The 17945-nt window shown below is 40.3% G+C and overlaps 1 protein-coding gene across 1 annotated transcript; it reads left to right on the top strand.

The window, feature by feature from the left end:
* The first annotated feature begins 729 nt into the window (after positions 1-729).
* spata6l (spermatogenesis associated 6-like) lies at positions 730-17805 on the top strand. Its single transcript, XM_034130890.1, is given in 15 exon segments — positions 730-777; positions 1972-2109; positions 2362-2410; positions 3059-3100; positions 3420-3544; positions 4559-4651; positions 6096-6323; positions 7922-8021; positions 8237-8283; positions 8461-8490; positions 8492-8540; positions 8543-8577; positions 9898-9981; positions 16608-16695; positions 17693-17805. Coding segments are annotated over 14 exon segments (1137 nt in total). The 3' UTR covers positions 16677-16695; positions 17693-17805.
* The last annotated feature ends 140 nt before the right edge of the window (positions 17806-17945 follow it).

The following is a 17945-nucleotide window of genomic DNA, read 5'->3' as shown; positions in this document are numbered from 1 at the left end:
AAAATTGGCCCTGCCTACAGGTAAGGGAAACAATTGACTGTACTACTATAGAAGGCCATCAAAATAAAAAGATCTGAGGTGTAAAAAGTACTCAGATCTTGTACTAAGTAAAAGTAGAAGTACCAGAGTGTAGGAATACTCTGTTACAAGTCCTGCATTCAAAATGTTACTCAAGTAAAAGTAGAAAAGTATTGGCATCAAAATATAGTTAGAGTACCAAAAGCAAAGTAGTCATTGTGCAGATTGGTCCCTTTCAGAATAATATATATGATATGTTTTATAATGATTGATCATTAAAGTGTTCTCAAAGCTGGTAAAGGTGCAGCTAGTTTGAATTACTTTGTATACTGCAGGGTAGCTTGTGAATTTACTCCAGGTGGAACTAAAGTCTGATTTAACACTTATATTTCACATCATTCATCCACATCTGTAAAGTAACTAAAGGGATTAAATATATGTAGTGGAGTAAAAGTACACCATTTACCTCTGAATTTTAATGGAGTAGCCTACAAAGTAGCAACACATGGAAATGCTCAAGTAAAGTCCTTAAAAAGTATACTAAAGTACAGAACTACAGAACAGACAACGGATATTTATGAACACCAATGGGAGGGTCAGCTCTTGTTGCATGGAGACTGCAGACGGAAGTTGTGGTATCCTGGGTAACGAGGTAAGGTGACGCTAAGTAACCCGCAGAGACGCTGTAGCTGGATTCACTGAGACAGAGACATGTCCCGGAGAGCTCTGAAGGTGCTGGTGGAGCTGGAGTTCACAGCGGTGAGATCTGTCTGCATTAGTACTGTCTGCATTATCACTGTCTGCATTATCACGGTCTGCATTAATATAGCCTCCTGCAGAAACACGCCTGTCTGCTTAATGCTGTAGTTTATCAAGCGTTATGAGTTACTGCAGAGAGCTGCATGTAAACATCTTGTACTTTAGTTTTAGTTGGCCTGTATTTAATAAGACATGTTCAACTTTGTGTTACTTGTCACTTACAAAGGTGAACAGTGTGATACAACAGTGAACCTGGGCCTGGTCTACAGCCTACATATGCACAGTGGTGAAACAATTACTAAATTAAAGAAGCAATACTACAGTGTAAAAATACTCAGTAACAAGTAAAAGTCCTGCATTCAAAATGTTACTTAAGTAAAAGTAAAAAAGTATTAGCAATACAAAAAAAATACTGCCAAAAGTAAAAGTACTTGTTTTGCAACGGATAAAATAAATACAATATTGGTGCATTCATTTTTTCCATCACTTTAAAGATCCCATGACATGCTTTTCCGGTTATTACCCGTCCCCTTGTGTGTTATGTAGCTTTTTATGCATGTAAACGGTGTGCAGAGTCACAAACCCTCAAAGTACACCCTGTAGCGAATAAAACTCTAACACAGAAAATACCTGTCTGCTGCCCCAGAACGCCTCGTTGGAGATTGTTCTTTTTCCATTTTTTTCTTCCTGGTGACAGTGACGTAACGACGACCAAATGGATCAATCCGTGGAGCTCCTCACACACACTCACTCAGCCTTATCTTTTCTCAGGCTGTGAGTGTGTGGCGAACACTTATAAAAGAAAAATAATTCAACCTTTATTTTCAGGGACAGAGCCAGTGAATACATCTGTGTGTCATATAAGATGCAAAAGGTAGATACAAGTACAAGTGTGAGTCTTGTATTGCAGTGTGAAGATATTTTGTCCACACAGAATACATTATTCTAACAGACAGTGTTTAAATAATATTTAGATTTTTCCAACATTCAAGCAGCATCAGAAGGAAATAAGATATGAATGAAGAGTGAACTGGAGGCAGGAATGATTGCTAGACCTAATCAGAAGTGGCCTTCAATAATGTGCAACGTTTAATCACCCTCAACTGGCAGCCAGTGAGAAACGCCACAGGCAGCATGCAGTAGTACAGGTCATAATTGAATCTGACTAATATAATGTCCCTGCACTGCTCTAAGGTGTCCTGTCCTGGAGTCCACCTGCCAGATAAAGATGACCTCTGCCTCAGCATGAGCTTCATGGGTCAGGCCCGTCAGTCTGAGGGTCGGCCCGCTGTCTTCCCTCTGCTGCTGCACCAGAGGATGACCTTTGAAAAAGCAAGTCGTTACTCATCACCTGTCTGGGAATAACACAGTACAAAGTGAGGTTTGAATAATCTGGATGGTAATGTTAGCTAAAGTGTAATACAAGAAATGTGTGATTACAGTCATTGTCATTCTCAGTAATGTTAGCTGAGAAGTGCCTGCTTAGAATGGCATAATACAAAAACTGTACAGTACAAACAAATAAATTATCATTTATAAAAAAAAGGGAAGCTCAATAAAAAACTTTGAATATTATGTTTCTAGATTTTCAGGCATGCAGTCGACCCTGGAGACATCGCTGTGATGCTTGAGTGTGAGTTAAATCATATTTATTACAGTTATACCGTCTGTAGTAGATGTTTTTTCACGTTATGTGATGGCATACTCAAAATCTTTTGTTTATAAATCAACCCATTACATCACCATTTTTTCTCAGATATGTATCTTTATACATTTTCCTCTGAATGCTTTTGCATTAAATTGGCCCTTTGTAAAAATTCATTGGAAAGATTAACATTTATTTAAAACATAAGCAACTGAAATATTCCAGATATACATTTTTTCCAAGTCCAGACAAAACCCTCCATTCGTACATTTATTTCCATGAACCAATATGAACAATACAATGAACAGGTTTCCTATATATATTTGCCGTTGTCTCTCCTATGGCTTGTTTGTTTCGTCCTGGTTAGAAACCTTATGGCTCCTGCTGCTCTGCTCCCACCACCACCTGTCTCACATATCAAATCACACACGGTGCCCAAAGATGCCTTCAGAATAAAAGGCCCTAAAAAACTACTTGAACTAACTTAAATAATAACACTCAATAATAATACATTTACTGTTAAAACAGGAAGAAAAAAAAGTTTAACTATTAAATGATATAAAGCAATACATAGCTCCAACAGGAGTGACTTTTAGTCTTTTGGATTCTTTTCAACTTGCTCCCTTCTCTCTTCAGATGAGACGGTCACGATTGAACTGGTGCAGCTGATTCCTCCAGGTGATGTTGTTTATTTTTCATATTCATACACTCTTGTTCCGCTGGTATAGAAATATAAATATATAGCTGTATCACTGCACAAACTTTTGAACCCCTACGCTCTTTCCTGTCTACACACAAGAATGTGGAAGCATTCATTTTTCTGCCCAATCACAACCATTGTCACTGAGTGTGTGTGTGTGTGTGTGTGTGTGTGTGTGTGTGTGTGTGTGTGTGTGTGTGTGTGTGTGTGTGTGTGTGTGTGCGTGTGCGTGTGCGTGTGCGTGTGCGTGTGCGTGTGCGTGTGTGCGCGCGCGTGTGTGTGTGCGCGCGCGCGCAGTGGATGACACGCTGGCCTGCTTTGAAGAAGATGCTCGACACTTCTTGTTCCCGGAGCCTAAACTCGTTCCCTCGTCCTCCGGAGTGGACCGAGAGGTCCTGATGACCCGAGCTCCTCACTTTCCAGTAGGTCACTGCATTAAGGAAAGCTGCTGTGATGTCCTTGGTTGAGTCAAAAACACACACAGATATGTCATTAATTACCACTGGTTTTTAATGTGTTTTTAGTTTGTGCAGGAAATTGTAAAAACAGGCTGCATTTGCGACAGTGGCTTAAACTGGTGGAAAATATATAAAACTACAATTTTGAACCCAGGGCTCTGGATTTAAAGGCTGGCATAATATAATGCATGTGTTATGCTGTGTTTAGGATGGGATAAGAAGTTTTGGTTTTCAACGGGTTTCATTGGGGACAATTACGTCTGATTTTGAGTAACCACGCTATACAGACTATACTGTAGGTGAGATTACACTTTTGACCAACCAATATTACTTAAAATGTTAAATTCAGTAAGCCTAAAAAGTCCCAGTTAAATAAAAACTGTACTATAATATTTACAGCATGTGCATGTACTCCATGTGCTCTATAGGAGAGTTAAATAGAGAGTATTCCTAAATGGTGTGTTAGATATTGTGGGGGAAACTTCTGTGTAGCAATGCAGGAGGAGTCACCAACTCAAAGGAGACACGGGGAGAGCTGGAGCTTTGATGTCAAACACTGATAGTTTATTTGGAGCTTCGGCCGGAGAATTCACAAAACAAGTCAAAGAGTCAGAGGTTCTGACTTCACGGTAGAGTTGCCACGTCAATTCTGAAGAACTCTACCCCAGACCCATGTATTTAGCTAGTTCAGAGAGAATAATCAACATTGTGCATAACAAGATAGAACCATAACACCTCTATCAGCTGACGCCAACAGGCAGGAACAGGGAGACAGAACACTGAGAGCACAGCAGCCAAGGTTACAGGTGCCTGTGCTCAGTCAGGACAGTTTGAACTGATAAACTGGGTCAAAGTTATGGGCCTTGGAAAATATTTCCCCAACAGATATATTATAATTTTGCGACCACAGATCAGGAAGTTTGATATTTGCAGGTAATTGTGATTATGGTGCAACAACTTCCTCTCCTTTTTTAACAGGGTATTGCTCCTAGGTTGGAGTTTTCCACCAAAACAACCATCATTGAGTGCCTAGCGGATGCAGAGATGATCATTTACCCCAATATAACCATGGTAAAGAATATATGGCATGGCTATAACTGCAGACATGATGTATGATGCATCAAACAGCATCTAACTGCATCTGAAACAACACAGAAACTGGACCAGGTTAGATTTTGTCAGCAGGAGACCAGCACATAAAACCAGTGGCATCAAAGTTATTATTATTTTAGCAACAATTATAATATGTTTATATTTGATTTTTTATATTTAGCACACATCAATTCCTATAATAATGAAAAACTGCAAATTGGAACTGGCAAATAGCTACCAATGGACCAATGGATGTGCAACTGTAATGGGTTACTTTGATAGTGAAGTAAAACCTAAAAACCTGTATGGTTTATTTTACCCGTTTTGTACATATAATGATCTCTTGGAAAGAATAGGTCTCAGCGAATCTACAAATATGTGTGCCGTTGTGTTTTCACATTTAATTGACTAAGGAGTCAGGGAAGAAGTAGTGTGATATTTGACATATGAGGTCACATCAGCTGTTCAAACTTAAATTACCTACTTCCTGTTGTTTTTTAACACAAGTACACAGTCCACTTCCCATTCACCTCACATTTATTGTCAGTGCTATATGGTCAGTATGGTCAAGTTAGGAGAAGACAAAGGCTTACAAAACCTTTGCAAATCTCTGGTAAAAGATATTAAAGGTCCCATGTCATGGCCATTTCTACTGATCATAATTCCATTGTTGAGGTCTACTAAAATAGATTTACATTGTTCAATGTTCCAAACTCACATTGGTTTCTCATACAGCATCTCTGTATAGTATGTGTATTCACTCTCTGTCCTAAACGGCTTGTTGGAGCTCCTGCCCCCCCCTCCCTGTGAGCCCAGTGGCCGTCTGCGAGACAGCGAGACACATCGAAGCCCAGCCCGAAACACACACACACCCGCAGCCTGGCTGGGAGTTTGTGTGTGTGCCCAGGCTGAGTTCCGCGGTGTCTCGCTGTCTCGCCGACCCCACACCAGTGAGCCAGCTCACAGTGTCCCGCTCCTCGCAGCAGCAAGCCTCGCAACGTCCCGCCGAGTGTGTGTGTGTGAGGAAGTCCGCAGATTGGTCCAAACGTAACGGCTCCGCAGACGTAACGTCACTATACCCAAATACGTCACTATACCCAAGAAGTAAACAATGGAAAAAGAGACATCTCCAACGAGGCGTTCTGGGGCAGCATAGACAGGTCTTTTCTGTGTTAGAGTTTTACTCGCTACAGGGTGTACTTTGAGGGTTTGTGACTCTGCAGACCGTTTACATGCAGAAAAACCTTCATAACACACAAGGGGACGGGTGATAACCGGGAAAGCATGACATGGGACCTTTAACAACAAGATGTAGCTCCTCTGGTTCTACTGTAGCAGAAGGTTCAACACAGACTGCTCAGACGCCCAGCCCTTCTGTTATTGGTGAACAGAAGTTTTGAAACATCCACTCTTTTTTCCCCAGAGACCACTGATGAAGAGGAACAGGAAACACTGCAGCAGACCCAGGAGCTGCTCTCCTCAGAGGAGACAGCCTCCAGCCCTGGGAAGCAGACGAGGAGTCAGAGCGTCCAGAGAAAGAACCAGCAGGTCACCACCGTTCCTCCTCAGAACCCAGTCCCTGCCCCCCAACTCACAGCACCTGGCCCGGCTCAGCCTGGCCCGGCTCAGACTGGACTCGCCCCCACAGCATGTAAGCACTAACAGCACATCTTGATCCCAAAATGAACAAAGATGTTTTCTTTCATCGCCAGTCAGCAGATGGCAGAGGAGAGCTGATCTAGGTCCACACAGCAGTTTTTTCTTGGCTTGTATCTGAAACTAATACCCCTTTCACATTTCTCTTCTCCAATGATATAATGCTTCACCGGTACCAAGGTTGGAGACTCAATAAAAAGAATGATGAGTGCGAGTTTACATTCAGTCTCATCATCACTAAGAAGTGTGTTGGTGTATATGCAGTGGTGTAATGTATTGAAGTACATTTGCTCTAGTATTGTACTTAAGTAGGATTGTGGGGTACTTGTACTTTACTTGAGTATTTTTATTTTATGTTACTTCATATTTCTACTCCACTAAATCTTGGAAGCCAATATTGCACTTTTTACTCCACTACAGTTATTTAACTAAATGAATTACTAGTTACTTTACAGATTCAAATATAAATAAACTATCATATATAATCATATAGATACTCAGCAGTAGTAGATGAAGTTATTCAAATTAACCTTTATCAGCTGTGATGAAGACATTAGTGCATCAACAATCATAATCCAGTAATTTAAGATATTATATATAAGTAAGATTTTAAATACATGACTTTTAATTTTAACTGAGTATTTTTACAGTGTAGTAGTTCATCTTTTACTAATGTACAATATCTGAGTGCTTCATGGACCCCTGTGTATATGTAGAGACCTGGCCCTCTGCATGTATTTGTACCAGCTCTAACAGCATTTATCCGGGACTATTTTTTAATGTTTTGCTCCTGTGGGAGAAAAACCTGACACGGTTAGATCAGATCTCTTTCCACACTCCCTCTAAAACGACAAGTCTCTTAAGTATGGGTGTAATATAATATTTAAAAATATACATCACAAAGTCATTATCAGAGCTGTTCTGCAGAGCAACTTAAGTGTAACATAAAAATCAAAACTCCTCCACAATAATTTTTTCTTCACTTCTTAATTTCACTATCTTTGACCTTACCGGAGTAATTTTTCTAGACATACTGATATCGACCTGTACCTCTCTCCTGCAGGTACCATGCCAATTACTGCATTCCAATGGTGGTGGTCATCCTTTAATGATTTAAGAAATGTGTCTTTATTGTCCTACATTCTCAGTCAGCTGCTCGAAAGACACCATGCTAAGAATAAGTGAACCGAGATTAAAGCAGGAAACATTTGGTTTAAATGGTGTTACTTCTTTTGTGGTAAAAAATTCAAATAGTAACAAAACAAAACTCTATGCCCTCACTTTTAGGTTAAATATCAATTTCTGATTTGTTGTAGCATCCAATTGCGCAAGTTTCCTCCAAGTTGTTATGTATTAGTTGGAGTACATGTGTACCAATTTTAAAGACAGGAAGGGTGAAAGAAAGAAAATGCCCTTTGAGCTAGCATTGGTAATTATTACCATTATATTACCATCTCATCATCCATTTCAGGAACATTTTATATTTGATGATGGGATACGAGCTGTCTCCTGTTTTCTTACCACAATAAAACGGTCTAACCCCAGCAGAACTTTGACCTGGATTTCACCCTATCATCACTCTCCTGCGTTTAGATGCTGTCTTCGTGGCCTGGAGCCAGTGGATATGTCCCGCACCCCCACTCTGCAATGTTTACCAGCTCCTCTTCACCTTTGACCAGGTCTTCATCCATTGGTAGATAATCCTCATATGATGGTTTTGATGCTACTGAAGATTGATAAGTCCCACACAATTTACCGTAAAAGCTGTAAAACGTTATGGCTTTACTGCTTTGTTGACATCATTATGGTTTGTTGATGACTCTGACCTACCAACATGTATTTACCTGTTGTCTGAGTATATATAAGTCTATTGTAAATCACAAACATCTTTTGTTTTTTTTGTTTTAGTGAGATACTCTCCAACCGTCAGGAGAAAGTCTTTATCCAATGGTTTGGTAGGAACAATTGTTTTTTCTTCTTTGTGGCATCTTTACCAGGAAGTTATGTGGGTAATAAGATGAAGTTCAGAGTATGGTTAACCTAGCAGTATGATGCAGATGCATTATACTGTAGGATGGTTATCTATCATTGACAGAAGCTAACTGTAACAAACTACTTTGCTTTCCTGTCAGGTTGGAGGGATATCACAAGATGACTCCAGCCTCTTCAGAAACACAAGACCCACCTGACTACCACCAGGGTCCGGACCCTCCGGAGTGTGGGGGTCTTACAGGGAACAAGCCAGGCACAAGCAGGTCCTTTTCTTTCTTCTACATTTAAATATTGTCTTCATGGTACAATTATTCACTTTGTGACAAAGGTAGAGAATATAGTCAAAAGATATAAAAATACAAGATTTATAAAACACTTATAACTGCACATTATATTAAATATTAAGATGCAGACATTATATAACCTTTCTTCCACTGTTGTTGGTGTTAAGCTTGCTAAGAGCCATCCATAGTCAAGACAGCTAAACTCAAACAAAAGTTAAGCTAGCCAAACTCTTTTTCAAGTTAAGCGAGATTAACCTCCATCAAAAACAAAGCTAGTTTACCTCTATTTAAAGTCAAGATATGGTGCATTTCACTACACGGCCTCGCTCGGCCCCGCTTCGGTATGGCTAGGCCTCGTTAGGACTGGCTCACTTTATGGCGCATTTCCATTACAGTTTAGGAACTGGGGGTAGTATCTATAGTAACGCAGTGTAGGCGGAGCCGTGACGTCATCTTCAATGAGAACCCCAGAAAAACAACACAGCCGTTAGCTGTTAGCACTCAGAGCTCACAGCTCCTCATATCTGGTTCAGAAACTAGACAAAAGTGAAACAAGTTACAAACCACAGACTGTCTGTGTCATGGCGAATACGTCGCTGCTTTATTTATGTCTGTATAGGCCGTTGTGAGTGTGGACCGGTCGGGAGCTATACTACTGCGTTAGCTGTAGCCAATCTCCATTTAGAAAACAACGCATTTTAAAAGGTTTTTCGCCTGCCGTCTGTCTGCAGACTTGTCAAAGCATTAATTCATGGTTTTTACTAACCGGTATCAGTATGTTGTTACTTCGGCATCATTTTGAAACGTGTATTACAATTAAATCACGGTCAAATATGTCCATCTTGTTGTAGTTGTAGCCCCCTTGCCAGCGATTCTCTCTAGTTTAGCCATACTCAGGCATACTCAGCCCGACTCCAGCCTCGTTGTCTCTGGCTCTAGAACCACGATTTTATGAGGCCAGAAAAACTGTGAATTAGGACCCGCCGGCCGGTACTAGGTCCAAGTGGAAACGCAACTAAAAAACGGGCCGCTGATGTCACAGCCCTCTTAAAAACCGTGCTCCTCGCTGTAGTGGAAACACGCCAATAGATAACCTCCATCAAAGTTTAAGCTAGCTGATTATTTCAGAGTAAAAGTCAGCTAAACTACAACATCAAAAATTAAGCTAGCTAGCCTAGCTCGTTTTGCTTAACTAATCACATCATGGAATACTGTATATTAGACTTCTTACTGACTTGTACTGCAAACAGGTGTATGTAGATGACACGTAGCCTAATGATAATGGTAATGATGTCCAGGTCTTGGTCCAGCTCTCACAGAGAATGGGAAGAGGTCCAGGAGCGTGTTCGGGGACTTCTCACAACCCTAAAGCTGTACGCCGACTCGCCTTGTAAGTAATAGATAACATATTAGATATCACATTAGAATGTAGTTAATTCTGGTGTATATACTCACGCTACTATACATGTACGTCTTCAGTTCAGTTGTTGCAAGTTGCAGTGGGTTGATAGCTGTCTCACAGGAATCTCCCTGTCTTTGCCTTTACCTGGATTCTCCTTGTTTAAGGGGGCCGAGTGCCATTCGTGGTAATCTCTATGAGAATTTCTGTCAGGACCTCGGCACAAACTGATGAACCCAAATGCGCGCCCAGGAGACAAAGTCTTGAATGTAACAAAGAATGTAAATATTTAATTCAAAGATCACGTAAATCCCTCTTAACAGAGTAGGTTCTGGAATAAAAACAAAAAAGCGCTCACAAGGAGGGAAAAAACTAAGCATAACAAAAAGAGAACTAAAACGGACCGTCTCCACGGCAGCGTTAAAAAATCTTGAGGTGGGCGTATCTGAGGCTTGGGGATTTTTTTGCGATCAACCAATCACATGAATCTCCCGCCCGCGACATACGAAGCCAAAAAAAGCCCGAAGTAAACGGATATAAACTCCCCAAAAACAGGCGAAACATACCACTGTCCTCTGCCCACCTCGCCTCCATGGCCTGGCATCCTCCGGTTTATATCCCGGTAGGGGTCTGGTCATAAAGCACCGGGTGATTGATTTCGCTACCACTAATTTCTCCTCCATTTTTTGGAATATGAGGAAATGACCTGCGGTCTGGCTCTCCCAGCATACACGCCGTTTGATTGGCTAGAGCTTGAACTGTCAGATTTGCAGTACACGGGATTTGATTGGCTGACGCTTCCTCTTCAGCTTCAAAAGTTGAACATTGTTTCAACTTTGGATCTTGAAAATCCTGAGAATCTCCGCTCGCCTGCCCACAATGCATTTCGGCGAAAGCGAAAAAAAGTGACGTCACCGCCCATTCAAAGTGAAATGGGCAGAAGCGTTTCAAGATTTTTTTAACGCCTGCCGTGGAGACGGCCCGTTAAGAAAAACTTAAGCCTACAAATTAACAAATAACAAAACCTGACATGAGTGAAAGTGATCCTTTCTGAGCCAAGGCTTGGCACGACCATTCGGGAAACAAACAAGACGAACTGACACAGGACAGGGGAGAGACAGGACTATTTAAACATGAGGTGAGTGGGAACAGTTGGAAACAATCAGGGGCGGGGCAGACACTGATGAAGGCGGGAAAAAACACCAAGGGGGACCTAAATAAACAGACATGACCAGACGTGAAAAAAACATGAAAATGACAGACATAATACATAAACATAACTAACACATTTGACGAGACACAACAATGTTCCTTTAAATCTTATTCTCCATAACTAAAGTACTTCACGAAAACATTTCAATTTTCAAATACATTTGCATCAACTGTATTAGGAACCAAGCCTTTATTCATAACAGTTAATGCAGGGATGCAAACTTGTCACCTTTCGGCGAAATTCGCCGTTTTGAATCCAAAATAGGTCGTTTGTGTGATTCATGTAGATCTGCAATAAAAATATTTTTGGGGTATGGGGGGGGTCTGGGACCCGGAGTAATCTGCGGCCGCGAGCTGTTATGTGCCATCATGACACGCATGGTGTTCTTTTTTTATATATTATAATGCAGCGCGAGCTGTGTGCTCGAGTCTTCCTGCCTGTCGGCTCTGCTCATGGATGTATAATAAGGCTCTGCTGCTCCGGGATGAGGGTCTAGCTTCAGCAGCTACATTACCTACGGGTGCGTTCGTTAATATTAACTGTGCGGTCCGGAGTCACCGTGGCACAGACTGGACCGCTGGTGAACAGCTGTTAGAACGGGCCGTTCAGGTGTTCACCTGTCGGAGCGGCAGAGCGTGATGTGCACTGAAAGTTTTTCTGTCGCAATATTATTTAATGAATCGTTGAGCTAGCTAACTAGCATACAATGTCACTATCTGCTAACGTTAGCTTTAGCCTTATCAAAAATAGTTTTTTTCATAGGCTATAAACGGAGGTGGTATAAGTATATATCTTGTACTTGAGTAAAAGTAGAAGCACTCAGATCTTGTACTAGAGTAAAAGTAGAAGTACTCAGATCTTGTACTTGAGTAAAAGTAGAAGCACTCAGATCTTGTACTTGAGTAAAAGTAGAAGTACTCAGGTCTTGTACTTGAGTAAAAGTAGAAGTACCAGAGTGTAGGAATACTCTGTTACAGTAAAAGTCCTGCATTCAAATGTTCCTCAAGTAAAAGTAGAAAAGTATTCTCATCAAAATATAGTTAAAGTAGCGACAGTAAAAGTAGTCATTGTGCAGATTGGTCCATTTCAGAATAATATATATGATATTTTATAATGATTGATCATGAAAGTGTTCTCAAAGCTGGTAAAGGTGCAGCTAGTTTGAATGACTTTGTATACTGCAGGGTAGCTTGTGGATTTACTCCAGGTGGAACTAAAGTCTGATTTAACACTTGATTATATTTCACATCATTCATCCACATCTGTAAAGTAACTAAAGGTATTAAATACATGTAGTGGAGGAAAAGTACACCATGTACCTCTGAACTGTAGAGGAGTAGAAGTACACCATGTACCTCTGAACTGTGGAGGAGTAAAAGTACACCATGTACCTCTGAACTGTAGAGGAGTAGAAGTACACCATGTACCTCTGAACTGTAGAGGAGTAAAAGTACACCATGTACCTCTGAACTGTAGAGGAGTAAAAGTACACCATGTACCTCTGAACTGTAGAGGAGAAGAAGAACAAAGTAGCAAAACATTGAAATACTTAAATAAAGTGCAAGTATCTCAAAATTGTACCCAAGTATAGTACTTGAGTTTATGAACTTAGTTACTTTACACCACTGGCTATAAAGATAGAAAGACTAAGCCTTGCACAGAGGCATGAAAATACATTTTCAAAATGCTCAACAGTGCTGCAATTAAAATAAATGCTTTTATACATTTCTATTAGATGTGACTCTTTGGCGTTTCTGTTATTATTAACTGCTTTAGTTGTTCTGACTGCTAAAATCCTCTGTTATTCCTAATTTTAAAGCCGATATGGGGGTCGGGGGGCTCGGATCCTTGTCACCTTTTTCATACCTGATGAGTTTGCATCCCTGTAATGTTAGGTAAATTACTTTAATTTATACTTTACAGGCAGTGGCGGCTGGTGGAAAATATTTTAGGTGGGGCTGTGGAAATGGTGATCAAACAATACTAGGGGGGTCCGGGGGGATGCTCCCCCGGTAATTTTTTTTGAGAAAAGACCCCTTAAATTATGACTTCTGGTGATGTTAGAGGGGGGGAAGGACAATTTGAGGCTTAAAAATATGAGAAGACTGATCAATACCTCCTCAACTTCAGTGTGGTTAGCTATGAATCTTCCAAAACTTCCAAACACCTTGTCCTGGACATAGTTTCTACAGCATAAACTGTGCAACAGTACAGTAGGCCCACACAAACTGCAGAACACCGGGGCTTTGGGAACACTGATTTAATTCCCATTTAACCTGTTAAGGGGCTTTTTTCCCCCGTTTTTTTTCTCACGAAACTGTGTCTCAGGGCTTCTTAAAATGTAATAAAAACTATTCATGTGTCCTACTCAGAGGAAACGCATCTAACTGATGATGAACCATGTTTACCGAACAAAACACAAGTCTCACAAGAAGCGTCTAAATGAGCCCTGAGCGAAAAAATGCTAACGCACTCTAGGTATAAATCAATCGATATATCGGATATGCACAAACAAGCTTACAAGCTGAGATTCCACAGATTCTAGAAATATAAGTATCATCACTGAGCGATCAGAACTCGCGACAGGGGAAGCAAATACAGACATCACACGACGTAGCTTTAGGTAGCAAAACACGGAGATATGCTCACCTTTTGCAGAATAACAATTCTGATCAAAAACGAGAAAAACGCAGCTGAAGGTTAATCCATAGGTTAATCCAATGTGTCTGTCACTTTGAAAAATGATTGATGATCCATAATTCCATTTTTATGTCAAAAACTGAGTTTTCATTAGCTGCTAATGGTAGCTTCCAGAGTGTATGACAGCTTCCTGTTTTGTCTCCTTGGATACGAGTCCAAACAACTCACAGACTGCACCGGGCGCTCACGTAGGAGCCCTGTGACCATCAGGTTTGACGACGCTGATTGGCTGAAATTATGTTTCGGCGGCATAGTTTAAAGATAGCAACAGTTGGCTTCTGCTGCACTTGCTGCACTCTCGTCTGGGCGCTATGCACAGCGCCCAGACGAGAGGAGTAATGATACATGGGCAAGGCCAGGCAGGAAACATGTGACTTATCAGTAACTTTAGACATCGTAACACAATTTTAAACGAGATTTTATTGTAGATTATACATTTTACTGATACCGATTATATATTATTAAAAATTAAAATTAAAATTAAAAATATATTTTTTAAATATAATATACATATTTATTTTTATTTTTAATGTGGGAAGGCCCCTATGGGCCGGCCGCCACTGTTTACAGGTTTCATTAATACATCACATTTTAGTAGGAAGCCTGTATCCTTATCTGATTCTGCTTGAATCGAAAACGTATACTGATGTAATCTTTGCTGTGTATTTTGAATTTGCACGGCACGTTTCTCCTCTGTAGACCTTGCAACTGTATTGCATAATGTTAGAAAAATAATCACTCGTCACCGGCTTGAGCTCATATCAGGATACATGTATTTAGTATCCTTGCAAGAATGGAAGTAGTCATCACATACAGAGCATTTGGTGCAACTAGTTCCTGAACAGTGTCCTTCACATGCTGATATACAAGAGAGGGAGTTACACAGTCACAAGATGGAGGAATACCGGTTCAAAGCAGTATTCAATGTTTTGTTCAGATTAGCTAAGGACCCACGTCAGAAATGATCATGCTTGTCATATGTCTATCTCCATAGAGGCTGAATCATCATGTTAATCACATAGCTATCATATGTCTAAAACAGTACTGATGCTCTTCTAGGTAATCATACATCCTGTCATGTACACAGCTACAGTTGGGGCCTTTGTTATCATGTGGACTCTGATATTGGAGTACATTCAGTATTTTTTCCTAACACATAAGTAGCTCTAGGAATGAACTTACCTGTTTTTCAACAGTTGAGTAATTTTCTTGCATTTAAATAACTGTTTTGGATGTGTTCCAGTCATTCAATGACATCCACTTAAACACAGTGGCAGAACTTCAGTGTTAGTATTATTAGATCTCAGGGCTGCGTTTGACACTGTTGACCACAACATATTACTAGACCGACTGGAAAACTGGGTGGGACTTTCGGAAACAGTTCTAAATTGGTTTGAATCCTACTTAAAGGACAGAAACAACTTTGTTTCTATAGGTAAATACACATCTGAGTTGACAAGAATGACATGTGGGGTTCCTCAAGGCTCCATCCTGGGGCCTCTTCTCTTTAACATCTACATGCTACCACTGGCTCAGATAATGAAAAACAACTAAATAAGTTACCATAGCTATGCGGATGACACCCACATTCACATAACCATTTTCACCAGGAGACTATCTCCAGTTTAAACACTGAGTAAGTGCATTGAACAAATCAATGAGTGGATTGTGTCAGAACTTTCTCCAATTAAACAAAGATAAAACTGAGGTAATGGTTTTTGGAGCCAAGGCAGCAGAACGTATAAAAGTTAGCGCTGAGCTTCAGTCTGCAATGTTCAAAACAACAGATGAAGCCATAAATCTAGGTGTAGTCATGGACTCTGACCTGAGTTTCAACAGTCACATTAAAACAGTTACTAAATCAGCCTACTATCACCTAAAGAATATATCTAGGATTAAAAGACTAATGTCAAAGCAGGATTTGGAAAAACTTGTCCATGCTTTTTATCTTCAGTAGACTGGACTACTGTAATGGTGTCTTCACAGGTCTCACTAACATATCTATTAGAAAGCTGCAGCTGATTCAGAACGCTGCTCGAGTCCTCACTGACACTAAGAAAGTGGATCACATCACTCCTGTTCTGAAGTCTTTACCACTGGTTCCCTCACTGACACTAAGAAAAGTGGATCACATCACTCTGTTCTGAAGTTCTTTACACTGGCTTCCTGTTTGTCAAAGAATTTATTTCAAAATATGTTGCTGGTTATAAGCTTTGAATGGGTTTAGGCCCAAAATACATTTCTGACCTACTGCTAAATGATGAACCATCCAGAACTCTCAGGTCTTCTGGGACTGGTCAGCTTTCTGTCCTCAGAGTCAGAACTAAACTGGAGAAGCAGCGTTCAGTTATTATGCTCCAAATCTGGAACAAAACTCCCAGAAAACCTGCAGGTCCGCTGCAACTCTTACTACTTTTAAATCCAGGCTGAAGACTTTTCTTTTTGCCGCTGCTTTTAATTGAACTATTCAATCTTAAACTGCACTGTAACTTTTATCCATGTATTTTTTCTTTTAATGTTTATTTTATTATCTTTGCTTTTTAATGACTGATTTTAAATGCCATTTTTTAATGTCTTTCATTTTTGTAAAGCACTTTGAATTGCCTTGTGTTGAAAGGTGCTATATAAATAAACTTGCCTTGCCTTGCCTAAGGACACCACATGCATAATATGACTTTCAATGTGTTGTAGGGGGCCACAGACTGTGAGGTAGACGAGGTGTTAGCCAGGAGGTCCATCTCTCCAGGACCAACACTATGACCCGACCAGACTCTGAAAGGTGAGGTGGACCAGCTCTGTGTCTCCATTGTCTCATTGAATATAGAGTTTAGAATGAATACTGTGATGGCAACAACTAAAGTTAATCTTAACAAACAGCACTGGTTAACAAACTAGTCCTTGTCTCACGGGCTGCATCTTTACTCTCAGTTAGTGGCGCAAGCTCAAAATATACTGCTGAAGTTCTGTCACATGCTCGGTTCCTCGGGCTGCAGTTAGTAGGGTGTAGGTACATGGACTGTATGTTTGCACAGTAACTGTCACGATCTGTTTTCCAGTTTTTATTTTGAAAAGTGTTCACTCCCTGTGGTATGTCTCTGTCTCCTGTTTGATTACTTGATTCTGTTCTGATTTGTTCAGTTTGCTTTGTTGTAAAATGCTAAACAATTAGTAACCTTCATTTCACTTATGTAACTGTAGCATATTAGCCCGTCATTGTTGAATCTTTTCTTTCGCTTTTATATATTATTGTTATTATTGTTGTTCGTTCGTCAAACATCCAGTCCCCTGTAGCTGATGTCCTGTGCAGTATTGTTGCCAATATACTGTAGGTGCAATATATTTGCTGTGATAAACATAATAGCATCTTCTGTTGTGTTTAAAACAAGTATGTTAGTTGGTCAAATAGTATCCTTCCCTATCCTGAGCCTCACCCGCTGCCTGGTAGCAGCTGCATTTAGTACTACAGATCCAGAATTCTGTTGGCAATCAAACACCCTTTGAGCAGCTACCTTGTTAAGACTAAGCAAACTTTTACAGCAAAAACAATGCAAGCCAGTAGAGTAATACAATTGGGGTAGCATTCACAAAAATTGTAAGGTTTAAAAATGTGCCTGTGGAGGACTTTTAACCATCATCATTACCACTAAGTCCCCTATTTTTCCTCATGTACTGTATACCCTGTATACCAACTTTACCTCAAATGCCAATTCATTACCACCCTAAAGCTGTATTGTTGTTAAACACTTTGTGATGTCTATCTTATTCCTCCCCGTTAGGGAAAGAGACTGTCACCTTCCAATTCTGTCTTCTGATGTCACGACTCTCCTGTTGTGTGTACAGAGAGGTATTTTTTCTGCAGTGACTTAATATATGTCCACACACACTGTATCAATGAGTGGCAAAATAATGTGTTTCATGTTAAAATAAACCTTTTGGAATTGAAACTCATTGTTATATCTCTGTTTGAACACAGCCAGGAGGCAATTCCCAAGTCCCTTTTCCCCCTTAATTCTCTCTAGCTAACATTGT

The sequence above is a fragment of the Trematomus bernacchii genome, unplaced genomic scaffold, assembly GCF_902827165.1.
Source record: "Trematomus bernacchii unplaced genomic scaffold, fTreBer1.1, whole genome shotgun sequence".
NCBI lineage: Eukaryota > Metazoa > Chordata > Actinopteri > Perciformes > Nototheniidae > Trematomus > Trematomus bernacchii.
Note: the sequence above shows the minus strand (reverse complement) of the source record. Positions and strands in the feature narration are given on the sequence as shown.